The sequence below is a fragment of the Schistocerca nitens genome, chromosome 3 (assembly GCF_023898315.1).
Source record: "Schistocerca nitens isolate TAMUIC-IGC-003100 chromosome 3, iqSchNite1.1, whole genome shotgun sequence".
NCBI classification, from domain to species: Eukaryota; Metazoa; Arthropoda; class Insecta; order Orthoptera; family Acrididae; genus Schistocerca; species Schistocerca nitens.
Window position 1 is genome coordinate 779,694,750 of NC_064616.1, and position 25,992 is coordinate 779,720,741.

Genomic DNA, 25,992 nt, shown 5'->3' on the forward strand with positions numbered 1-25,992 from the left:
TGAAGTTAGTTATACAAACAACAATTCGTACAGATAATGGTATAGGATTATCACCACTATTATTATAGTTATTCTGTATCAAACGTGGTGTCACAGTAGTTGTCACCGCCGGTTAGAGTCTGATGAGTAGGATCCCTTAGATCTGTCTCGCCGTGCTGATTTAGGTTTCCATGGTTTTCCAAAATTACACCAAGAGAAAGTTCACTTCCCTTCACTACTGTCCTCTATCAAAAAAGACCCTATGTCTAACGTTGGAATCAATGAGGCGTTAAACTTTCTTTAGCCTTCAGTTTCGTATATCCAAATAATTTCTTGGTCTCGCGTCCTGATTCATTCTGCCTTTCTATGAATGGTTTGAATCCTATGCTGACACAACCTGTGACGGATTTTTGTGTTGTAATTGGGGAATGAATAAATAATTTGAATGAAGACGATATTTTAAGCAATATAAGGAAGAGCTATTGTCGAAGTTAATTTAGTGACGTGAAATGAAAGCCAGCGTGTATATATTTCAGTCGTATAATTAAGCAAGTCACATTGTAGCTGTAATTAATACGGTTTCCCAGACATGATAAGCTTCAGTCTTCAAAAGTTGATCATTTCTTATTTTTGATGCCTTTTTTCTTCTTTTTTTGCTTATGCTATTCCTCGCTGTCATCTTGTGATCTTTGAACGTGGGAAGAAGAAAGTGCGCCTTTGAATTGCGGTTTGCTCGAGTTTGTTGGAAAGTTGTTTGAATGTGGTACAATAGCAGAAAGCAGCTTCAAAGATTTTTCGGATACTCCTAGGTTGTGATTGTGCCGTTAGATGTAGCTGTCATCGCATGGTTGACGAAGAATTGTTGCCGTTTTGAAATGGGGGTCATTTACAACAAAATACGCTGTAATTTCAATATGGCTGTACGTGAATACGTCGCACTGGAGTAACGGGCATGATCTCTATATAGCATAACAAGGCTGACTTGCCAGTAATATGTTTTCATCTAAAACTATGAAGTGTAACTAAATACATTGTGCAGCGAAGTTGTTGTGAAATTAAATTTGAGAAATCAATAAATGAAGCTCGTTCTAGCAGCAGCAGCTGCTGCTGCATGTCAGTTATTTTGCACAGGTAGTTCCTTTTACGTGGAAATCTTTAATTAAAAAAAAAAAGAAAATAGTTTTTTGCGACGATTACTTGCCGTGAATGTCATACCGTGAGTGTTTTTAGGCCCTCATTGAAGACGTTAATTTTCAGGTAGCTGTTGGCTGGAAATTACTTTCCTAGCCAACAATGCGGCGAACTTGGCGAAATAGAATCAAGATTACTGAACTCAACGCCAATTTGGTATGTGTGCTTTGCGGAGGATATTACATAGATGCTACAACCATCATCGAATGTTTACATTCATGTAAGTCATTGTTTTCAATACACGCGTTAGTTTATTATAGTAGTAGAAGGAAAATGGTATGACTGTAGGGCCTTGGTTCATCCGCAATATTTGTGTTGCCGTTGAACCGTATTTATTATACTGTAAAAGTTGTGGAACAAAAATCATCACAATACTTGCAAATTATTTTGCTACGGAAAATTGACACCTCTGATTTCTTAGATGAGGGATCTTGTGTAATTACTTTAACTCTGGAACCAAAATTTCTTCTTAAATAGTAGACAGCTAGGCAAACAATTCGACGTGAAATAATGAACTTAGTTTGCATAACATCATTGAAAGAGATATGTAGTTTGCAGTGGAATGACAGGTTATCTGTACAGTGAATACCCCAATAGTTCCCTTTTGTACTAATGCACTTCGCTGTTTAAAATTATTTATGCACCTCTTAGAGACGAGGGTCATCGAAGTGTAAGAGACAAATTGACATTTTTTTCCAAAAACATTGAACTTCATGTGTTTACTGCTGATTCACGATTGCCATAAAATCATTTATTTTGATTTGTCATACAATGTAAATCCTCATTTGGAAGTAAGTCATTGTTGTGTAACAACGTTAGTTGTTTATGTTAGCACCAAAATAGACCTTAGCAAGGGTGCAATGCCACTTTTAACTATGAACAAACTATATAGTATTACACCACTGAGAGATCTGTCGTAATGAGATTATAGATTGTTCTATAACAGCATTCATTATACATGAGTATAGCATCTGCTGTACAAAGTCATAATTTTTATCTAACTAGTAGCAGCGGACCTCCCATGTTTGTGGCACAATAAAAGATCACTGGACACAATTGATAACAATATAGATACTGTGATGATTTAGCTAGTAACGTTTGATATTACTATTACTTCAAGTTTAAAGTTATCTATTGCTTTTTAAGATGATGATCTATTTAACTGAACTGATGTATTTTTCTTTATATGCGAGGATCTCTGTCAATCGCACCACAAGTGTAGACAGTATACAAAAAATACAAAATATTGTGGTTTAGTTCACAGATGATCGGCTGACACTGTTTATTAAATGCTTATGTTTTGAGTGTATTCTTGGATTTCTTTCATGTATTCCAAGGTAGCCCAAATTTATCCCTACTCTTATACTTCAGCATATGTTTCAGTCCGAAATCTTGTAATTGAGTATATGTTTCAGTGGAAAGCTGTAGTCTGTGTTCTGTTGTTTAGTTTGTGTTACCTTTGTTTATCTCAGACTCTGTAGAGCTAATTGAAATTCATTCTTGATCATGGGTCCCATTTAAAAGCAACATGAACTGGGTGAAGACAAAGATTCAGTACTAATCATTGGCTTTGACCTGTGAAATAACAATAAAGACTGTTGTGACATCACCTTTTGGTGAGTATTTGTACAGTTGGTTGTTAATTGCCAAAGCCAAATTACATAAAAGCATAAAACCAATTTGTGACACTAATCTGTAGCTTAGCCTGAAATCTGTAGTCAATGTGTGCAGTAAGAAGATCCCTGACAGTTCAGTGGACTGGGCACAGCAGCTTTGTGCACCTACTGCAGTCAGTCACGGTACGTTATTTTGTTAACATTTTGATAGCAGTGCCTCAGTGTTTCCAGAGCGCTATAGACTTGTGATTGCTCTTGTTTGCAGCTGTTGACACTTTGTAGTTTAAGGCCAACAACAGCATTGCCAGCTGTCAGGGATCAACTTATGCCGACTTGACTGTAGGGTAGGTAGGAAGCAGACAGTTTGGTTATGAGTTGGCAAAGCCAACTAATGTGAAAGCAAGAAACCTGCTTCCTATTATGACAGACTTAATTTGTAGCTTAGTCTCTCTGAAAAAATCACCACTAATATCACGGTATAGTCTCGATGTTGTTCATGACATTTGTTACGTGGTTCCTGCATCACTGGTCAAATCTGTCAACTAGAATGAAATATTCCTCTTTATCCCATGCATTTGATGTACTGGAAGGATTCTTAAAGGGATGTGAGTGACAGTATGGTGAACTCTGTTCAGGATCATCATGGAAGTCTGTAAGAAAAGAGAAATTTGAGCAGAAATATAAAAGTTGCCATTAGAAAAGGGGGGGATGCTAGGGACTGTAGTAATTGTAGAACTGTTTCACATCTATTTCACACACAGAAAATAGAGGTAAACATACTAAAGAAGAGAGTAAAAAAATGACTTTTACATCAGGGAAGATCAATTTGAATTTTGATCTGGAGGCTTAGATATTAGGACGTGGAAATTTACCATAAAATAATATTGGAAATAAACTGAAACACCATTGTTGCTTTCATAGATCCGGAAAGGGCTTTTGGTATGGTAAACAAAACTTGATTTTCAAATTTATTTAGGATCATAGAAAGCTCATTTGAAAAGTGTATCAGTATCAGGCTGCATGAATAACTATTGATGGGAGTCAAAGAGCAGTTAAAATCTGAAAAGTATGAGGTAGGGCTGCTGCATTTATTCATACAGATGAAACATGTTTATTGAGGACAGTAAATAGAGACCTAACTCACTGCATATGATTTACTTAGTAGCAGACACAGAAAAGGATCTGAGCATGGTGCTGAAAGCATTAGTAGTTTCTCCTAAACAATGAAAATTATGCTTGAGATAAATACAAAATGTCATTTCTTAAGATAACATATGTAATTCTCAAATTTAAAAAAGTAATCCTTGCTAGCATCACCTTCCAGAACAAATAAGTCCAACAAGGAACCACATGAACCTAAAGATAAGGAGGACTCACCAATGGTTAACGTCTGGAATGTACTCCTGTATTGAAGTGAAAGCAGGACAGTAAGCATAAAAGACATTCTGGGAGAAAATGTTGTGGTATGTAGGGAAGTAGCAAAAATGACCTGGACAAATTCCATACTTTATCTTATAGAGAAATTTGTTGTGCTCTGTGCAATCCAATAGGACCCAAGAGTGCAATCATTTGCCAAGTTCTGTGGTGTTTCATTCAAGGAAAAATAGATTTCTTTAATTCCTTGTTCATTTCCAAAGCAAGTTTAATAAGCATTGTGATTACTAAATATAGCAAATACTGCTTTTTCTTTATTTTTGTTGATTATGTTTTTAAGTATGTGTGAAGGCTCTGGTGGAAGCATTATTAGCCTGTAGCTGTCTTCATAACACCTTTCTAGTCTTTCTTATTTAGACAGATGGTCAACTCTTCACATTGTTTTATTTTGTAATAGATACCTCGTTTGAGCTTAATTCAGTCTTTCTGTGAACAAGTTATGTTAAAAGTATAGGATCAAAGTGACTAACCGAAGTTCCAATGCAGGAGGGAAGATAGTCTTTACTGTTTTGCTTCATATTTGGTAATAACATGTGATATTCTCCTTGTCCATTATTTTTATTTTTTTAAATGAGGCTCTATCACCTTCCCATCAAATGTGAGTATCCTACGAGAGGTCTGTGTACAGAGAAAAGGGACCTGCCAAACACCATAACCTTTTAGGAGCAGCTGAATTCAAATTCTGCTCTGGTCTTTCTGTTTTAAATCTTCGTCACTAAATTGCTGTACACAAATACTGAGAATTCCTTTGGCAGAACTTCAGCCACTTCCTTGCTGTCTTTGTCCACCTTTTTCATCAGAATGCAGCAGTGTTGTCACGACAAGAAATTTATATTTAATTAGGTTGGGCTTCTAAATTTTGCATTCATGATATTAGAATTTTTTCTTGTGGGATTCGTGTTAAGTTGTACATAAGCAAACACTTGTCTCAATAAATATGGCAGGGATTAGTAAATAAATGTTGAAGGTGTTAGATGTGTTTTTGTGTGATGAACCAATTTATGTAAGTGATTCACATGAATGACAACCTCAGCAACTGGTCAAGTAAACACATGAAAATTCTCTTAGCACCAATGCCTAAAAATGCTAAATGTATGTGAAATAATCTGTACTTGTACATAACTAGTTACTCTGAGTTCTTGATGATTTACATGGTTCCATAATATTCTCAATATTCTTATTTCACTTAATTGCTAATTCTGGACAATGCCATCACAATACTCCTATTTATTTATTTATTTATTTATTAATCCATCCATCCTTAAACCATTCAGCACAGTGGAATAGGAATGCCTGAAAGTTTTCATAAATAAATAATACACATGTAAAACGTGCAAAGTAGGGAATGGTAAGGTGAGGATAGAGCAAGAAGTCGACCATGGCCTTATCAGCTGAACCATTTATCATAGTGAGTTTCATGTTCCTTGGACCATTTTCACAATAAATCATAATGATGTGGGATGAGTCTTTTACATACACATTACAACTTAATTTTTAATATGGTTACATACTGAAAATTTAGACTTTTTAAAATGTGACTTAATAATTCCTGCCCAACACCTATTACACATTACAGTAATAGAAATACTTCTGCAGAATAGAAGTTGTCGAGAAGAAACTTTCACAATTTGTTTTCAAATTGTACTTTCCTGTCTGTCAGACATTTTGTATCATTGGGTAAATTATCAAAAATTTTGTTGCATCACTGTCCACCCCCCCCCCCTTTTTTTTTTTGCTAAAGACAATCTTAATGTTCAGTAACGAATGTCATTTTTCCTAATTATGTACATTACTGTTCTTTTGAAATGTAGTGGATTGTTTACAATGAAGTCCATGAGGGAGCAAATAGACTGTGAAGCAGTAGTCACAATGCCCAACTCCTTAAACACATGTCTACATTATGATTGTGGATGAGCACCAAGTATTATTCTTATAGCACATTTCTGAGCAATGAAGAGTTTCTTTCTTAAAGATGAGTTACCCCAGAATATTATTCCACATAACTGAATGAAAATATACAAAAGTCAACTTTACTAATTTGTCCCACCCCAAGATTTGCAATGATTCTAAGTGCAAATGTGGCAGAACTAAGTTATTGTAGGAGTTCTAAAATGTGCTTTTTTCACTTTAAATCAACATGGACATCTAAGAATCATTTAATTTCCTCCCTATTTGTTATTTCCTCGCCATGTTTTACACTTACCATTGGTGTAGTACCATAGATGTGCCAAACCATTCACAGAAAACCAGTCAATGATAGTTTTAAGACTATTGTTTACTATTACATCAGTTTCTGTACTACACTTGGATTGATTACAATACTAGTGTCATCTAGAATAAGGACTAATACTGCTTGTTGTTTACTAGAAGGGAGATTAAGTATATGAGTGACAACAGTGGATGTAAGATTGAGCCTCGGTGAACCCCGTACGTGATTTCTCACCAGTCACAGTAATGTCCCCGGACTATACTAAGTACAACTTTCGGTGTTCTTTTGGTTAGATATGACATTGTCCACTGGTTGACTCTGCCATCAATCCCATAAAACTTTAATTTATCCAGGAGACTACTGTGTTCCACACAGGCAAATGCCTTAGACGTGTCACAGAAAATACCAACTGGTGCTATTTTATTATTTAATGCATGTCAAATCTGGTGAGTGAACATGTAAATGGCATCCTCAGTACAGCAACCCTTCTGAAACCCAAAATGTGATTTGCTGAGGATATTATTGTTGCTAAGATGAGATACTAGTCTAGAATACATCAACTTCACAAAATATAGCCTCAAGTCTGTTGTCGGAATTACTGATTTCTGATATTATGTTCATGTTCCTTAATTTTTTAATAACCTTTCTTAGCAAATTTGAGTAGTTTCTGTAGTATGCAACTACTGCGGACTCTCTGCTAGTTCTTGCGAGCAGATAAGTTTCCCTTTTCTTTTCACAAGATACTTTAATCTCTGTAGGGATTCATGTTTTTTTTTTTTACATGGCTTTTTTGATTCGCTTTCAAAGAAAGCTTTTTCGAATTATGACATGCATTTATCATAGAGTAGATTAAATTTATGTTAGCATTTGGTTCGTTATAAATTTCGTCCGAGGTAATATCCTGTTAACTATCCTTAAAAACATTTGCCCTGGAGCTGTTAATTATTGTAACCGATTTCCACTGAGGAGTATCCATACTGTTAGGCACTATGTTATTTATCTTAATTGTGCATCATGATCAGGGAGAACATTTGTTACTGGGTAAATAGTTATTTTTCTTGCTTTGAGACTGACCAAAGAAAACATTATCAATTAGGGTCCTATAGTCTTTATCCACCCATGTTAGGAAGTTAATTACCGAGATGAAATTGTAGGATCCAAATAGGGTTTCCTGGTCATTTTTCCTTTCAAAATTCAGTAGAAAATCTACATTGAAGTCACCACCCTATTAACTGCTCCCTGCTGTATGACAGATAGCATAATAAGGAAACCGAATTCCTCATAAACAGTTCCCAGTTTCCCAGTGGGGATCTATAGACAGATATAATTAAAACTGAAATATTTTTCAGTATTAATTCCCAAGCACACAGTTCTATGTGCTGATCACTACAAAATCTACTAGTCTCAATGTTTTTGACCTTGTGTTCTGTCTTAATATAGGTAACATCTCTTTCTTTTCTCATATTAGTTCTGCATGAGTGAGCGGCAAGAGTTAATCTTTTATATGAAACCTATCTATCCCTGTGGTTATGTGATGCTCAGATAGGCACAGGATGCCTATTTTTTCAGAGCAAGCAGACAAGGAGCTCTTGTACCTTATTACTCAATCCTCTAATATTTCGATGAAATGAGCTAACCTTACTTTTTTGTGCATTCTTACAGCCAGTCGGGGTAACTTTGTACCATTTTTTGAAAATACTGGACACGCCATAAATTACACATGACAACAGACATTGTAACATTTTACATCTGTAGTTACTGAGTGCTTGGAAAAGTGAAAATGTATACTAACTATGCCTTATAAGTGTAAAATTTCAGTTTTAATGCTGATACGAAGTTACACTGTCATTCAGGATAACTTTAGACCAGTCTTAAAAAGAAAAGTAATTTTTCCTATATCTAATGCTCTGGGTGAATTTAAATCATGCCAGAAGAAAATCAGGTGCTAATAAGAAGTGAAGACAAACAATGTTAATTGAGTACTGCAGGTTTACTTTGAAATACCAATGTATTTGTATCGACCTGGTGTTGTTCAATGTGAATTACTGTTGCCAGAGCTTTTTAAACAGCCAACACAATTAAAGGATGATCACAAGCCTAAGAGCGTATAGGGAGTTGGAAAGACAACTGAAATAGTAGCTAGAAATACCAGAGGTGATAAAAACTGTTACTTTTAATAGAAAATAATGCAAGTAGATGGAGCAGCAGTGATTTGAAACAAAAGTGGTAAGTGATACAGAGATACTCTGACTGGTAAAAAGTCACTCTGATTGACTGTAAGCATTTTATGGGGCACTTCTGTTATTTTGAATTCCTTCAAAACAGTGTGCCTGAATCCTAATTCTAACGTAAAATAGGTATCTGACACAAGTAACCACAGGGATCTTGCCTTGTGTGATGGTGGCCCCCATACATTTTCTGCAAGAAGTCACGCAACCTATCTTTCCCTCTCCTGTTCAGGTGTAGGCTGTGTCTAGTATATCCCCATCTTCCAATTGTAGCAACAGGCACTGTCCTCATATTAGTTTCCATTTCAGTCAGCAACAGTCTGCTCAACTCACTGTTCACACAACTTCAGCAGTGTTGACCCAAGGCTAGTCGTGGTGCTGCAGGAAGTCCACAAAACTCACATTTATGTGTGTACACTGATGAACCAAAACGTTATGACGACCTGCTTTATAGATTGTCTGTCTGTCTTTTGAATGAAATACGTCACTGATTCTGCGTATCAGAGATCCGACACATGTTTGTTAGGTTTGTGGAGTTATGAAGCATTAGACATCTATGCACAGGCCATGTAATTCATATAAATAATGGGCCATTTTCGAGATATTTGCTCACAGGCTCTCCCTAATAATAATCTGCCCTATGTCAAAGTCTCTTATCTCAGCTGATTTCCCCGTTTGCAGCCCATAACTTTGCTAGGGTGACCCTCCGCCCACATCTTCTCCGCTTAAATACTTCTGTTACCACGTCTCGTGCTCTCAGCACCAGCAGACGGCACCCAACTTCGCAGTGGGCAGTGGTCGTATTGTTTTGCTACTCCTGTTTATTCCAGGTCACCCCTAGTTCTGTGACATCTGTCCTTAGCCATGCTGTTCCTTGCTCCACCTACTACGATAACCTGACCCTCTTTGTCATATTCTTTGCACAAAATCCCTTTGTCATCAAGTCGCCTGGCTTAAGGCTAGCACTTGGCTTCACAGTACTTTTGTACTAGCACCCGGTTTTTAATTTGTCCTGAACCATGTGGCCTACACATCTCCTATGGCTACTACATAGCAGCACGGCTCATTTCTTCCTACTCTGTTTTGGAACTGACCTACACTTAGTTTCTTTGCTAGAAATTTGCTGCACCTCATGCCTTTTTTCCCCTTTCAGACTATCTAGTTAAAATTTCGTGTGTTCTAATTCAGCCTGAAGGGCACAAATTTTTGGCTCCTCTTCAGCGATTCTTATGTCTTTTTTACATAGCCTACTGTTTTGTGGGTCAGCCTCGCTGAGTTCTCCATATACCCCACTACAGTCATGAAAATGAAATCCCAACCCACAATCCACACCCACCACTCCCTCTTTGACTATCCTATGGTAACATCCACACTTACCATACATTGCAACACTGATTACTTGCAGAGAAAACAGAATAAAATCACTTAACACACTTTACACTACACCAATTTTTGTTATTTGTGAGTTGCAAAAATTAGGACTACGGGTTAGCACTTTCAAGTGTATGATGTAACTTGGGGAAACCTTGGAAAACTCAATTCAGGATGGTCGGACAAGGAACGAATCCTGCTCCTCCCACCTTCCTTGATATATAATTGGGAAAGAAAACTACATGTAGTTTGTCTACAAGGAGCCAACAGTGTGCACAAGGAGTGTAATCAGTGATATTACTAGAACACCAAACTTTGTTATATTATACAAACTTTTGGAAAAATGTAAATCCGTGAACATGTTGCCTAACACTGCTGAAAAATATAAACGCATGGACACCTGCCAACACATACAACTATTCCTGCAATAGATTCCCTTCTCAGAGGGGCTTGTATTGCACTGTATCTGAAACAGGGAAAACAAACCAAAAATTAGAAACATTCTTGTGCAAAAACACACACAACATATTGTAAAAATTGTTTTCCATAGGCATAAATGGTAACTGTGATCCCTCTAATAGCATCAGTTAGAGTATTGTAACATTTCCTGTAATAAGATGCTGCAGATGTTGTGTTGTATGGCTGTAATTTTGATCCCATTGGTGTCTACTGGAACTTCCACCCTAATTGATAATGCTTTCTTTGGTGAAGCTCAAAGCAAGAAAATAACTGTTTACCTAGCAACAAATGCTCTCTCTGGATTATGATGCACAGTTAGGTAGGATACATAACATAGTGCCTTACAGTCTGGATACTCCTCAGTGGAAACCAGTTATAATAATTAATGGCTCCATGACAAATGGTTTTAAGAATAGTTTGCAGATTACCTGGGATGATGAAGAGGCAGATTACCTGGGATGAAATTTGTAAAGAACCAAATGCTGACATAAAATTTAAACTATTCCACAATAAAGTCATATCATAATTTGGAAATACGAGGCGTGTTTTTTAAGTAAGTACCATTTTGAAATAAAAAAAAAAGACATGCTAAGATATCTCAATAATTTTATTTTTAGATTAAAGCCTGTACCTTAATCTACTTTTCTACATAATTTCCGTCAATATTGAGGCACTTCTCATAACATACCAGTTTTTGAATACCCTCCTCATAGAAGTCTGCTGCCTGACTGACTGACAGACAGAGAAGTCTCCCCTGACCTTGTGTTCTGGGTGACTTTCCTGAACTCTACTCCTTTTCCTTCACCACCCCGTTCCTGCCCCCTCAACACTTCTGCCAGAAGAAGAAGCCACTGGTTCCAAGAGCTTGCAACCTGTATATCTCTTATATGCACATTCTCTTGCCATCACTTGGTGAGTAGATTTATCCATCCAATTACATTATATTTTCTACATGAGCTGTATCAGCCGTATTCCCAGCATATACACTCATGCAAGTCAGTTGCATGTAGACACCATGTTGCATGAGCTCATTGAATAATTGTTAGTGCAAAACTCTTGTGAACTGTGCAATCACTGTTCGCCCTGATGTTAACGAGTAGAGAATCAAAGTTAATACCAATCCTCAAAAGTAATGTTTAATCATTGATGCAAAGAATTTGAAGAAAATATTTTTAAAATGATGATACTGAGTTTGAGAGAGCCACCAAAGAAGTTTTTTGCATGTAGTACAATAAGGAAAATATGACATATATTTTGTCAATAAAATTTTTTATGATATTTTAAAGCAATGCATCAGTTAGATGTTCAATAAGTGCTCTTGCTTACTGAGTGAGACAGAGACAAGGGTTGTACTCAGGGTGACAATAACATTTCAAATCCCCATCCAATTATCCTGATTTAGGTTTTCCACCATTTCCCTAATTTATGATTGACCTGTTCCTTTGAAAAGGACATAGCCGGTTTCCTTCTCTAATCAGAGCTTGTCATCTGTTTTTATGGTCTCATCAATGGGACAGTAAACCCCCATCTTTCTTCCTCTCACAGTTATCTGTATGTATATTGGTGTCTTTTTTAAACTTTTATATTCAAGCTTTCATCTCCTGCAGCATATAAATAATGGAGACATAACAGTCCTCTTTTGTAATAAATAGCCTGCTTCATTCTAGCACTGGCAGCATTGCAGGTTGGCCTGGGTGATCCATTACAGTCTACTGCAGTCAAACTACTGCACATTGATGTAGGTGTAATGGTTAACATTTAATAAGTGTGTATAGTATGTATTCAATAAGGCAGTCTGCAATATGATTTGGGTGGACCTTTTTTTATCTTGTCTAAATCCACTTCAACTTCATTGTTGAATAAGACAATAGTTTCAGTGACAGGAGGATGAATGAATGTGAAGTTTGATGAGCACAGTTTGTCAATGCAACAGTTGAACCATAGAATATGCCCTTCCTCATGTCCTAACAGAAAGCTAATCATGTTGTTAAGTACATTTTTACCAGTCTGCAATTTGTTCTTTTATTTCCCACTTTCTACTGGATATTTCTAGTTTTAGTGATAAACAGAGGGCAACTCTATTTTTTACCATTGTACTCACAAAACATTTAATAGTTGTCAGGAAAGATGTTTCTCCAATAAATGCTTGAAGAGATGACCTTCAGTCTCAAAACATTTATTTATCTCTATTGTAAAGGGTTCTTGACTAAACAATATTTTGCTGTCAGTGTCTTTGTGGGCATTTATAATATGTTCAATCGTATTTGTATGATTTGTAGGCATTCCTTGTTACATTTTCTCTTTTAAGACACCACAGAGAAAGAAGTTTGAAGGTGTAAGATCTACATCTACATCCATACTCCGCAAGCCACCTGACGGTGTGTGGCAGGGGGTACCCTGAGTACCTCTATCGGTTCTCCCTTCTATTCCAGTCTTGTATTGTTCGTGGAAAGAAGGATTGTCGGTATGCTTCTGTGTGGGCTCTAATCTCTCTGATTTTATCCTCATGGTCTCTTCGCGAGATATACATAGGAGGGAGCAATATTCTGCTTGACTCTTCGGTGAAGGTATGTTCTCGAAACTTTAACAAAAGCCCGTACCGAGCTACTGAGTGTCTCTCCTGCAGAGTCTTCCACTGGAGTTTATCTATCATTTCCGTAACGCTTTCGCGATTACTAAATGATCCTGTAACGAAGCGCGCTGCTCTCCGTTGGATCTTCTCTATATCTTCTATCAACCCTATCTGGTACGGATCCCACACTGCTGAGCAGTATTCAAGCAGTGGGCGAACAAGCGTACTGTAACCTACTTCCTTTTTTTTCGGATTGCATTTCCTTAGGATTCTTCCAATGAATCTCAGTCTGGCATCTGCTTTACCGACGATCAACTTTATATGATTGGATGGTCTAGAAGACCAATTTATTATACAGCAACTTCCAGTCCATCAACTGCTGCAATTTCTATCAAAAATCTCCTGCACTTTGCCTAAATAATGTGTTGTCCCACTGTCAAGCTGGAACCACATAATTGAAGATCATCTAGCAATAAAATAAAGACCAACAAGTTTACACATCAAATTTTAATTGACCAAGGACACTGGTGATCTCCTTCATTCAGTCCATGTGGGTTTATTGAGCTGCAGTAAGGCATTGTTATGTCTATTTTCATCAAGATTCATGAAAATTCATCATCTCATAACATTGCATGGGGAAAAATTCTGGATTTATTTCTACTTTTCGCAAACCGGCTGTAATGTCCTAAGAACTTTAGTCTGTGATATTTCAGAGTCACAAGCAATATTTCGAGAACTTTTGTGACTGTTTACAGCAGTAGCATCTATCACTGCATTTTCTCCCCATTTTAGTTCATCTACACGCTCTTTTTACAACACACATTTCTTCTCGTCATGACAGCATTTGTGGTCTCCCAGGTTCACCATAAATTAATCATGACTTGAATACCGTAAAACGGCAGAAAGGACTGATGAAAGTCTGCCATATGATGTTGTTCTACAACACGGGCAGAAGATAAACACAGACCAATGCTCTTTGCATTTAGATATTTACAACAGGAGGATATGAAAGTCTATCTATAAGATGACACTGTTGAACAAAGCTAAGTACAGACTCAGCAAAACTAACTCTCTTTTCAGTATGAATGCTCACATAAACACAACAATTTCCCATTGTGTACTGTGAGCTGGTTCAAGCAGTCTAACTTTCCACTTGAATTCTGTACGTACAGTTCTGCTTATGATGTTGGTTTTGGACCTTATTTCAAGAAAGAAAAAGAATTTAAAAATAAAATATAGTCAGTACAACTTCCACTTCTTTTCTTACAGAACATGAATAATTTTTTAAAAATGTGGCTTATCATTTTCAAAAAATGTAGTGTCCTGAATGTTTCACTAAGAGTGCTACCTGGCAGAAAGTGAATAGTGCCATATTGTATTCCCCTGTATTAATGTTAATTTGGTCTGTGCTATTTTCTAGGGGAGGGGGTGGATCGTTCTAATAATATTTTCATGCTTCAAGTTCAGTGACTTGCCATGTATAAGTTTGAAAACATAACTAAGCTTTCAGACAGTGTCCTTCTTCATAGCTAACCACAGAATATATTGGCGTAGCTACATGGTTGTGGCTGATTATATTGTATTGATACTGCACCTCATGTGTCGGCTGGGATGAGAGAGAGGGGAGAGGGGCAGAGGGGAGGCTCACACACATCTGCATTGTGCATAAGATGTGACTGTGTAGTCTCGTGTATGTTCCGATGAATTCTTCTTGAGAAGTCAGCTGAGTAATATCCCCACAGATAATAATCAACTTGATTTTTGTCAGTGCAGTTCACTGAGCTATCCTGCATTCACATGTAGTGTAGGTTCTGTCTGTTAGCAATAATTTGCAGTAAGTTTTAACAAAGGATAAATATTTGTAAAGTATCTTCAGTTTCAGAAAAACATTTTTTTGAATTCCACATTATCTGTAAAAAGTTATTCAGTAAACATGTTTAACATTTTTACTTATACAATTACATGCTTCATTACTCTGAGATGCATTCTAATTATTTTTAAAAAAATTAAGGTTTTTGCTATTTATAACTTAATTTGTCTGTTTTATTACTTTCAGTTTGCAAGTCTTGCATCGTCCGTTACCTAGAAGCAAATAAATATTGCCCAATATGTGATGTTCAGGTTCATAAAACACGACCTCTTCAAAATATTCGCTCAGATGCAACTTTACAGCATTTGGTTTACAAATTGGTGCCCGGATTATATCAGAGTAAGTAAATCACCACAGTAAAAGGGAAATTGTTACAGCCTTTTCTGTTTAACTGTCTCAATTAATGTTAAAAATTATGAACTCCTAAGTTGAGAGAAGCCTCATAATACCATCAGAGTATTGTTAAAGTACACTAGATAAGTAAACAGTAAGGTCAGTAGTGAATATGTTACATACAAACATACAGGGTGACAGTTATTGAACTACATGAAATAAAATCATCATAACTTCTGAACGGTTTGCATTAGGACATTCAAACTGCATGGTTGGCCATGGAGCATGATGGGAATTAGTATGTGCTCTATGGTTTGGTTTAGCGGTGAAGCTCACTTTCATTTGGATGGATTTGTCAGTAAACAAAATTGGTGCATTTGGGGATGGAGAAAACACATTTTGCAATCTAGAAGTCTCTTCACCTTCAATGGGTGACTGTGTGGTGTGGAATGTCCAGTCACGGAGCAATTGGTGCAATATTCCTGGATAGCATGGTGACTACTGAACTGTACATGAAGGTTTTGGAAGATGATTTCACCCCCATTAACCAAAGTGACCCTGATTTCGACAAGTTGTGGTTCATGCAAGATGGAGCTTGACCCCATCGAAGCAGGAGAGTATTTGATGTCCTGAAGGAGCACTTTGGGACCGAATTCTGGCTCTGGGGTACCCAGAGGCCACTGGCATGGATCTCGATTGGCCGCCATATTCTCCAGATTTGAACACAAGTGACTACTTTTTGTGGGGCTACATTAAATACAAGGCTACAGCAATAAACCCAGAACCATTGCTGAGCTGAAAGCAGGCATTTAGGAGGTCATCGACAGCATCGATGTTCCGACACTTCAGCGGGTCATGCAGAATTTCGCTGTTCGTCTGCGCCACAACATCACCAATGATGGCAGGCATATCAAACATGTCATAACCTAAATCCGAATATCCGTAGTGATGTGTTCATGTTGAATGAAGTGTGTGCACGCCATAGTTTGTAATTAATTTATGTTTTTTTCATATAGTTCAATAACTGTCACCCTTTAGTTGTTGCATTGAATTTTAATCAGGCAGGCTGCAGTATCCTTTGAATTACAGTCCTGTGCTCAAAAAAACTAAAATAATGTTATTTTTCTGGCTTTATAATAGTTACTCTTTATAATGTGAAGTGATAAAACTTCCAGATGAATAATGGGATATAGTTGTAATTTTACATTTCATTCAACTCTATGAAAGAGGAGAACTCTTCAGTGTATAAGTATGGAACTGGCATCAATGTGCTCTGGAAGAGCTGCACTATGTTTTCATTGTAGTTTTATTCGTAGCAACAAATTATTAAGACAGTGTATGGATAGTTTACGAAAATGCATTTTGTAACAATATTACTTAATTTTTGATATAAGGTAAATTTTTTGTTATTGAAGTCAGGTAGGCCTCCCTAAATACATTACGCAAATGAAATCTTAAAATACATTTTCGTCTACTCCAAATTAGAACTCTGTCCGAGTTTTATGACATGAGATAAATTCAGTTAAATATGACACACAATGGTCTGCTTACATATCAAGTGATCACCATTATGGGTAAATTATGAATGACAGAACATTAGGTTTATAATTAACCTGTTATTAGGTCTTCTGATCTGCCTACTTATTTCTAACATAACAAAAATAGGAGTGTTTGTTTATCGTAGTGAGGAAAGAAATCTTAAATACGCCAACTGGTATTGGGAGTTAGAACAAAAGCAATACAATAAACAGTACATCACTATTGCAGCAATTGTATTGTAAACAGTAGTGTATGATGTAGACTGAATTCCTGAGATGAACTTCAGTTGTAGTTAATTGCTGATAAGGCCTTCGTACTAAAATGTTAAAACTTTTTTAAAAAAAAGTAATTTTATTATGATGCTACTTACCATTATAAAGTGTGCACTCCAGACATGAAGCTGAATAAGCTTCTGTTTCATTTCTGTCATGATAACTAAACAATTTACTGACATCACTCAACGTCTACATCTACATATATATGCTGCAAGCCACCATATGGTTGATGGTGGAGGGTACCTTGTACTATTACTAATGATTTCCTCTCCTGTTCCACTCCAAATAGAGTGAGGGAAAAATGACTGTCTATTTGCACTTGTATGAGTATAATTTCTCTTATCTTCATGGTCTTAGTGAGAAATGTATGCTGACGGCAGTAGAATTTTTCTGCAGACAGCTTCAAATGCAGGTTCTCTGAATTTTCTCAGTAGTGTTCTTCAAAACAAGTGTCACTTTCCCTCCAGGGATTCCCATGTGATTTCCCAAAGCATCTCTGTAATACTTCTATGTTGTTAGAACCTACTGGTAGCAAACATAGCATCTCATCTCTGAATGGATTCCATGTCATCCTATAAATCGGACCTAGCGGTGATCCCAAACACATGAGCAGTTCTCAAGAATGGTTTACCTATGTCATATATGTGGCCTCTTTTACAGGTGAATCACACTTTCCTAAAATTCTCCCAATAACCATTTGCTTTCCCTACTACAACAATCCTTACATGCACATTCCATTTCATATCACTTTGCAGTGATACACCTAGATATTTAATCAGTGTGACTTTGTCAAGCAGCACACTGCTGTATTCAGACATTACTGGATTGTTTTTCCTGCTAATGAACATTAACTTCCATTTTTCTACATTTAGAACTAGCTATCATTCATCACACCAACTAGAAATTTTGTTCATGTCATCTTGTCTTCTCCAGTTACTCAATGATGACATATTCCTATACACCACAGCATCATCAGCAAACAGCCGCAGATTGCTGCTCACCCTGTCTGTCAGACCATTTGCGTACATAGAGAATAACAGTGATCCTATCACACTTCCCAGGGGCACTCTTGAGGATACCCTTGTCTCTGATGAATACTACCTGTCAAGAACGACATGTTCTGTTCTATTATGCCAGAAGTCTTCAAGACACTCATATTTGGGAGGCAATTCTGTATGATCATACCTTCATTAACAATCTGCAGTTGGGTACGGTATGAAATGCTTTCTGAAAATCTAGGAATGTGGAATCTGCCTGTTGCCCTTCATCCATAATATGCAGGATTTCATGTGAGAAAAGGGCAAGTTGAGTATCACACAAGCAGTGCCTTCTAAAACTGTGCTGATTTGTGGATAGAAACTTTTCTGTCTTAAAGAAAATTATTATATTCGATCTGATAATATGTTCAAGAACTCTGCAGCAAACTGATGTTACAGATAGTGGTCTGTGGTTTTGAGGGCTTGTTCTTTTATCTGCTTTATATAGAGGAGTCAATTTGCTTTTTTCCAGATGCTTGAGACTCCGTGCTATGCGAGCGATTTGCAATAAATGTGAACTAAGTGAGGGGCTAAGCAGGCATGGCTAGAGGACAAATGTAAGGATGTAGAGGCTTATCTCACTAGGGGTAAGATAGAAACAGCCTACAGGAAAATTAAAGAGACCTTTGGAGAAAAGAGAGCCACTTGTATGAATATCAAGAGCTCAGATGGAAACCCAGTTCTAAGCAAAGAGGGGAAAGCAGAAAGGTGGAAGGAGTATATAGAGGGTCTATACAAGGGTGGTGTACTTGAGGACAATATTATGGAAATGGAAGAGGATGTAGATGAAGATGAAATGGGAGATACGATACTGCGTGAAGAGTTTGACAGAGCACTGAAAGACCTGAGTCGAAACAAGGCCCCGGGAGTAGACAACATTCCATTAGAACTACTGACGGCCTTGGGAGAGCCAGTCCTGACAAAACTCTACCATCTGGTGAGCAAGATGTACGAGACAGGCGAAATACCCTCAGACTTCAAGAAGAATATAATAATTCCAATCCCAAAGAAAGCAGGTGTTGACAGATGTGAAAATTACCGAACTATCAGTTTAATAAGTCACAGCTGCAAAATACTAACACGAATTATTTACAGACAAATGGAAAAACTGGTAGAAGCCGACCTCAGGGAAGATCAGTTTGGATTCCGTAGAAATGTTGGAACATGTGAGGCAATACTGACCCTACGACTTATCTTAGAAGAAAGATTAAGGAAAGGCAAACCTACGTTTCTAGCATTTGTAGACTTAGAGAAAGCTTTTGACAATGTTGACTGGAATACTCTCTTTCAAGTTCTGAAGGTGGCAGGGGTAAAATACAGGGAGCAAAAGGCTATTTACAATTTGTACAGAAACCAGATGGCAGTTATAAGAGTCGAGGGGCATGAAAGGGAAGCAGCGGTTGGGAAGGGAGTGGGACAGGGTTGTAGCCTCTTCCCGATTTTATTCAATCTGTGTATTGAGCAAGCAGTAAAGGAAACAAAAGAAAAATTTGGAGTAGGTATTAAAATCCATGGAGAAGAAATAAAAACTTTGAGGTTCGCCGATGACATTGTAATTCTGTCAGAGACATCAAAGGACCTGCAAGAGCAGCTGAATGGAATGGACAGTGTCTTGAAAGGAGGATATAAGCTGAACATCAACAAAAGCAAAATGAGGATAAAGGAATGTAGTCGAATTAAGTCAGGTGATGCTGAGGGAATTGGATTAGGAAATGAGGCACATAAAGTAGTAAAGGAGTTTTGTTATTTGGAGAGCAAAATAACTGATGATGGTCGAAGTAGAGTGTATATAAAATGTAGACTGGCAATGGCAAGGAAAGCATTTCTGAACAAGAGAAATTTATTAACATCGAGTATAGATTTAAGTGTCAGGAAGCCCTTTCTGAAAGTATTTGTATGGAGTGTAGCCATGTATGGAAGTGAAACATGGACAAGAAATAGTTTAGACAAGAACAGAATAGTAGCTTTCGAAATGTGGTGCTAAAGAAGAATGCTGAATATTAGATGGGTAGATCACATAACTAATGAGGAGGTATTGAATAGGATTGGGGAGAAGAGGAGTTTGTGGTACAACTTGACTAGAAGAAGGGATCGGTTGCTAGGACATGTTCTGAGGCATCAAGGGATGACCAGTTCAGTATTGGAGGGCAGCGTGGACGGTAAAAATCGTAGAGGGAGACCAAGAGATGAATACACTAAGCAGATTCAGAAAGATGTAGGTTGCAGTAGGTACTGGGAGATGAAGAAGCTTGCACAGGGTAGAGTAGCACGGAGAGCTGCATCAAACCAGTCTCAGGACTGAAAACCACAACACAACAACAACAACAACAACAACAACAACAAGTGAGGGGACATTGTCGGAGAATACTCTTTGTGAAACTGAATTGGGATGCCATTTGGACTTGGCAACTTATTTGTTTTCAACTCCTTCACTTGGGTCTCTAAGCTAGGGATACTTATTACTATGTTCTCCATAAAGGAGTCTGTGTGATGGTCAAGCAACAATATGTTTGTACGATTTTCCTGTGGGAAAAATTTCTTAAATGCGAAACTTAAAACTTTGGCTTTCCTTTTGATGTCTCCTACTGCCTCACGAGAGTGGTCAACGAGTCTTTCACTCACTTAGCAATGGCATGTAAGACAGATTTTTCTTGGGTTCTTTGCATGCTCTTTTGCCAAGGTAAGATGGTGGAAGTGGTTGTATGCTTTCCACATTCATCTTTTTACAGATGCGCAAATCTAGTTTTGCCTGTTGTTATCTGCATGTTCCCTTGTGAACTAACAGTGGAACAGCCTTTGCATCCTCAGCATTTTAAGAATATCGTTATTAAACCACAGTGGGTCTCTTCCGTCCTTAATCCACTTATTAGGCACATATATCTGCAGTACTCTGTCAAACTCTTCACGCAGTATCATATCTCCCATTTCACCTTCATCCACATCCTCTTCCGTTTCCATAATATTGTCCTCAAGTACATCGCCCTTGTATAGACCCTCTGTATACTCCTTCCACCTTTCTGCTTTCCCTTCTTTGCTTAGAACTGGGTTTCCATCTGAGCTCTTGATATTGATACTCTCTTTTCTCCAAAGGTCTCTTTAATTTTCCTGTAGGCAGTATCTATCTTACTCGCGGTGAGATAAGCCTCTACATCCTTACATTTGTCCTCTAGCCATCCCTGCTTAGCCATTTTGCACTACCTGTCAATCTCATTTTTGAGACATTTTTATTCCTGTTTGCATGCTTCATTTCCTGCATTTTTATATTTTCTCCTTTCATCAATTAAATTCAATATTTCTTCTGTTACCCAAGGATTTTTACTAGCCCTCGTCTTTTTACCTACTTGATCCTCTGCTGCCTTCACTACTTCATCCCTCAGAGCTACCCATTCTTCTTCTACTGTATTTCTTTCCCCCATTCCTGTCAATTGTTCCCTTATGCTCTCCCTGAAACTCTGTACAACCTCTGGTCCTTTCAGTTTATCCAGGTCCCAACTCCTTAAATTCCCACCTTTTTGCAGTTTCTTCAGTTTCAATCTGCAGTTCATAACCAATAGATTGTGGTCAGAGTACACATCTGCCCCTGGAAATGTCTTATAATTTAAAACCTGGTTCCTAAATCACTGTGTTACCGTTATATAATATATCTGATACCTTCTAGTATCTCCAGGGTTCTTCCATGTATACAACCTTCTTTTATGATTCTTGAACCAAGTGTTAGCTATGATTTAGTTATGCTGTGTGCAAAATTCTACCAGGCGGCTTCCTCTATCATTTCTTCCCCCAGTCCATATTCACCTACTACGTTTCCTTCTCTCCCTTTTCCTACTACCGAATTCCAGTCACCCATCACTATTAAATTTTCCTCTCCCTTCACTATATGGAGAATTTCTTTTATCTCATCATATATTTAATCAATTTCTTCATCATCTGTAGATCTAGGTGGCATATTAACTTGTACCATTGTAGTAGGTGTGGGCCTCGTGTCTATCTTGGCCACAAGAATGCGTTCACTATGCTGTTTGTAGTAGCTTACCCAGATTCCTATTTTTTTTTATTCATTATTAAACTTACTCCTGCATTACCCATATTTGATTTTGTATTTATAACCCTGTATTCACCTACCAAAAGTCTTGTTCCTCATGCCACCAAACTTCACTAATTCCCACTATATCTAACTTTAACCTATCCATTTCCCTTTTTAAATTTTCTAACCTACCTGCCCGATTAAGGGATCTGACATTCCACACTCCGATTCGTAGAACGCCAGTTTTCTTTTTCCTGATAATTACGTCCTCTTGAGTAGTCCCCGCCCGGAGATCTGAATGGGGGACTTTTTTACCTCTGAAATATTTTACACAAGAGGATGCCATCATCATTTAACCATACAGTAAAGCTGCATGCCCTTGGGAAATATTACGGCTGTAATTTCCCCTTGCTTTCAGCCATTCGCAGTACCACAACAGCAAGGCCGATTTGGTTAGTGTTACAATGCCAGATCAATTAGTCATCCAGATTGTTGCCCCTGCAACTACTGAAAAGGCTGCTGCCCCTCTTCAGGAACCACACGTTTGTCTGGCCTCTCAACAGATACCCCTCTGTTGTGGTTGCACCTACGGTACGGCTATCTGTATCACTGAAGCAAGCAAGCATCTCCAGCAACAGCAACGTCCATGGTTCATGGGGGGTTGTTGTGAATACTTTGACAATTTACTGATAAAATTTCGACAGTCTGACTTCACTATTGGTGCGTCAACTGGTGAGTGTTTATCAGAGTACCATATACACTCAACAAGTACTCCGCTACCCGAGTAGCTGCTTCATTTGTGGGGTGCACCCCTGATGTATCAGGGGTAGTCCTACAGTTCTCCACCTGATAACTCAGATCCAGAAATCTGCAGCCAAAACCATTACAGCATTGACAAAGCATTTGGCTGAGACCCTCCACTTGGCTCCAAACCCAAGGAACCTGGTTAACTGTTGGAGAAATGCTGTACACTGCAAGCTCTGCATGCAGCCCACACATTAGGCACTCACCACTTGTGCAAGCCATCTGTATGAAATGAAATGAGGGTGGCCTCAGGACCCAGGCGACAGGTGTCGTTGGTGCCGATTTGAGCCACAACTTGCAGACGACTTCACCCTGTATGCTTGATATCCGCAGACAAGGCCACCTCCACATCTCGGATGAGCCGCCCCCCCTCCCCCCAAGCAGATGTACAGAGTGCTCATTGGCTTTCTTACCATATCTAAATGCTATTTCCCTAAGAGGCTCCATAACTCAACTAACGTTGGAGCTCCCAGTAACTAGCAATCCCCACCCCCTCTTCCCCGCTCATGTGTGCTTGCTTGACCCTGCTGAAGGAGTGGCTATCTGTCCACCCGCAAGGTGAATGGGCAAGGCCAGCTGACCAGCCTCCACGGTGGCCTTCTCCCTTGAGTGGCACAAATATGTCACTGCATGCCATTCACCTTGCGGTGAGGGCGGACCCCCCACCGCATTGGGTACACTGGAAGATACCTCTCGGCAGCAGAGCGGGTGGGCAAAAGGAGCAACACACGAGGTGTCCCATGCAACATGCCAGATTCTCCGCCACTGCTACAACCTGATGCTGCAGCCTGTAGGTGGTTAATGATAACCAGAAGTGCCTTTAGTTGTTTGCAGGTTGCACTGAGCTTGTCCTGTGCCTGCACACAGTATTACACAGCCTACCTCTCACAGCACAACTAATTTAAGATGTAAGCTGTAGAAGCACACACAGAGATACCTAATTATGTTAATTGCTACCCTGCTGACGTGTGGCCAATGGAAGCTCACACTTCAATGAGCTGTGTAGCTGACTGTTCAGAAGAAATGACAATTGTGCTACAAACTGCCTAACTCAACACTTTACAGTTACAGAAGTGTGAGATTAACCTCATAAAAAGGAAAACACTCATGGAATTTAAGAAATGTACCAGTAAGCTGCTACTACTACTTAGCTGTAATACTTTGCTAGGACAGATGCTTGAAGTATCAGTGTCACTATCACTGTTGTTATTTACTGAAATAATCATCTTCTCAACTGAATTTTCTAAAACAGCTTCATTCTGTCATTCTCTTCCCATGGTGATCTGTGTATGTTTGATAGCTTTCTTGTATTCCCCTCAGGTGACCTTCGTAACAGTTTCTTTTGTGAGAGCTGCAACTACCGAAAAAGTAAATTTATTATTGTTTCATGAAATTTTGGGCAAACTGCTGGATGTCTACAACTTGCTGCCACAATATTTTGGCGCAGAGTCTTCTGACAGTTCACCATAAGTTTGTATCGTGGAACAATCAGAACATAGAAAAAGTTTTAAAATTCACAAATTTATAGTTATTCCTGGCAATGTAACCTTTAATTTGATTCTTTATTATCTTTGTGTTAAAATGCCAGCAGTAAGGTGGTAGTGTAATTATTGTATGCTTGCATTGTTTTGCCAGCTCGTCAATTTTGTGTATTAAGAGTTGTGAATACTAGGCCCTTAAGCTCCACCTCTGTAATTTTATCGCCTACATCAACATGATGTTGAAGCCAACTCCTCCTCTCAGTTTGCCATGGTATTTGCCTTGTCAATAACAACTGAATGGTAAGGAGGGTAGGAGCATCCTGTCTTCTTGCAATTAAAAAATGGACTACATTTTGGAAGAAACTCTTGCAAGGTGTCTGCATGAAGGAGAATAAGTTGTCCCCCTTGCCAGAAGACATTTCTGTTGTTTCTTTAGTTGTATTGTCTTCCCAGCCCTGCTTGAGAACATGACCAGAATTGACCCACATTTCATCAAGTCACACCACTTTCATATTCATGCCAAGGATCTGCCTTAAAAATCGGCGTTGATGTGTAGCTAATCTTCTCTCCATCAACAGCATATGACCACAGAAATGTCCATTGGGAAATCCTAGGTTGTGAAAACTGTGAATAACAATATGTGACTGTATTGGAAAAGAGCTAACTCCTTAAGTGCGGGCAATAACTTGCCGAGTGCTGGATGTTCCTTTATACAATAATAATTATAAACCTGACGGTGATCCACACCCTCAGAAAATGAATTTATCTTGATTATCTGCTTACCTCTACAACATTTTTTCCATGGAGTTTCAAGCTTCGATGTTTTCCCAGCTTCCTGTTCTTTCTCAAACATTTCCTTGCCAATATTCACAATAGTGTTTTTGTTTATATTCAAAGCTTAGCAGTTATATTGATTACCTTGTTAAAGGTGCACAGTGAGCAACCATTAAGTTTTTCAATCTCAAATTAGGCTTGTAATGAGTAAACTATTTCTCTTGATTGACCTTGTACAGCAATTACCTGGCCAAGAGAACAACATGGAACATTTAACTCATAACTTTCGACTAACGTTCTTCCGACATTGTTCAGTAGCACGTAAAAAATAACGGTAACAAGTCAGATAACAATTCCTGCAACAAGTAAAATGGAAACAAACAAAATCATGTGGTACAATGATCATACAGGGCATCAGGCTGCCAGAAACTTGAGCACAGTGCTAACAGAAAGTGTTGTGATGGTGGGGATTAAGGTTAGGTAACTTTGAGTGCTTTCTGCGGCCACAAGTCTGGGCTTCTGCCACACTACTTTCGTGTAGCTGTCAGTCCTAAGTAATTTTGAACAGTGAATATTTTACATGCAGAAATAGTGAATTGTAATCAGTCAGACTTAAGTTTACTTTGAATTACAGTTATGTGCTTCAGACAACTGGAATAATGTTTTTTTCTATCTTTACATTAATCACTCTTTTTATAGTGTGAGGTCATAAAACTTCCACATGCTGGGAGTGTAATAAACAAGAATACAACCATTTCATTTGCATTGGATGAACTATGAATATTTTTCATCTGAA

At 38.1% G+C, this 25,992-nt stretch overlaps 1 protein-coding gene across 1 annotated transcript in view; it reads left to right on the forward strand.

Moving 5' to 3' along the window:
• The first annotated feature begins 694 nt into the window (after positions 1-694).
• LOC126248790 (uncharacterized) overlaps positions 695-25,992 on the forward strand; it is a 64,523-nt gene continuing 39,225 nt past the window's right edge. Inside the window, exons 1-3 of the mRNA XM_049950174.1 lie at positions 695-1,110; positions 1,237-1,390; positions 15,116-15,268. Of these exons, the coding sequence (XP_049806131.1) occupies positions 1,273-1,390; positions 15,116-15,268 (271 nt within the window). The 5' untranslated portion in view covers positions 695-1,110; positions 1,237-1,272. The remainder of the gene's footprint in view (positions 1,111-1,236; positions 1,391-15,115; positions 15,269-25,992) is intronic.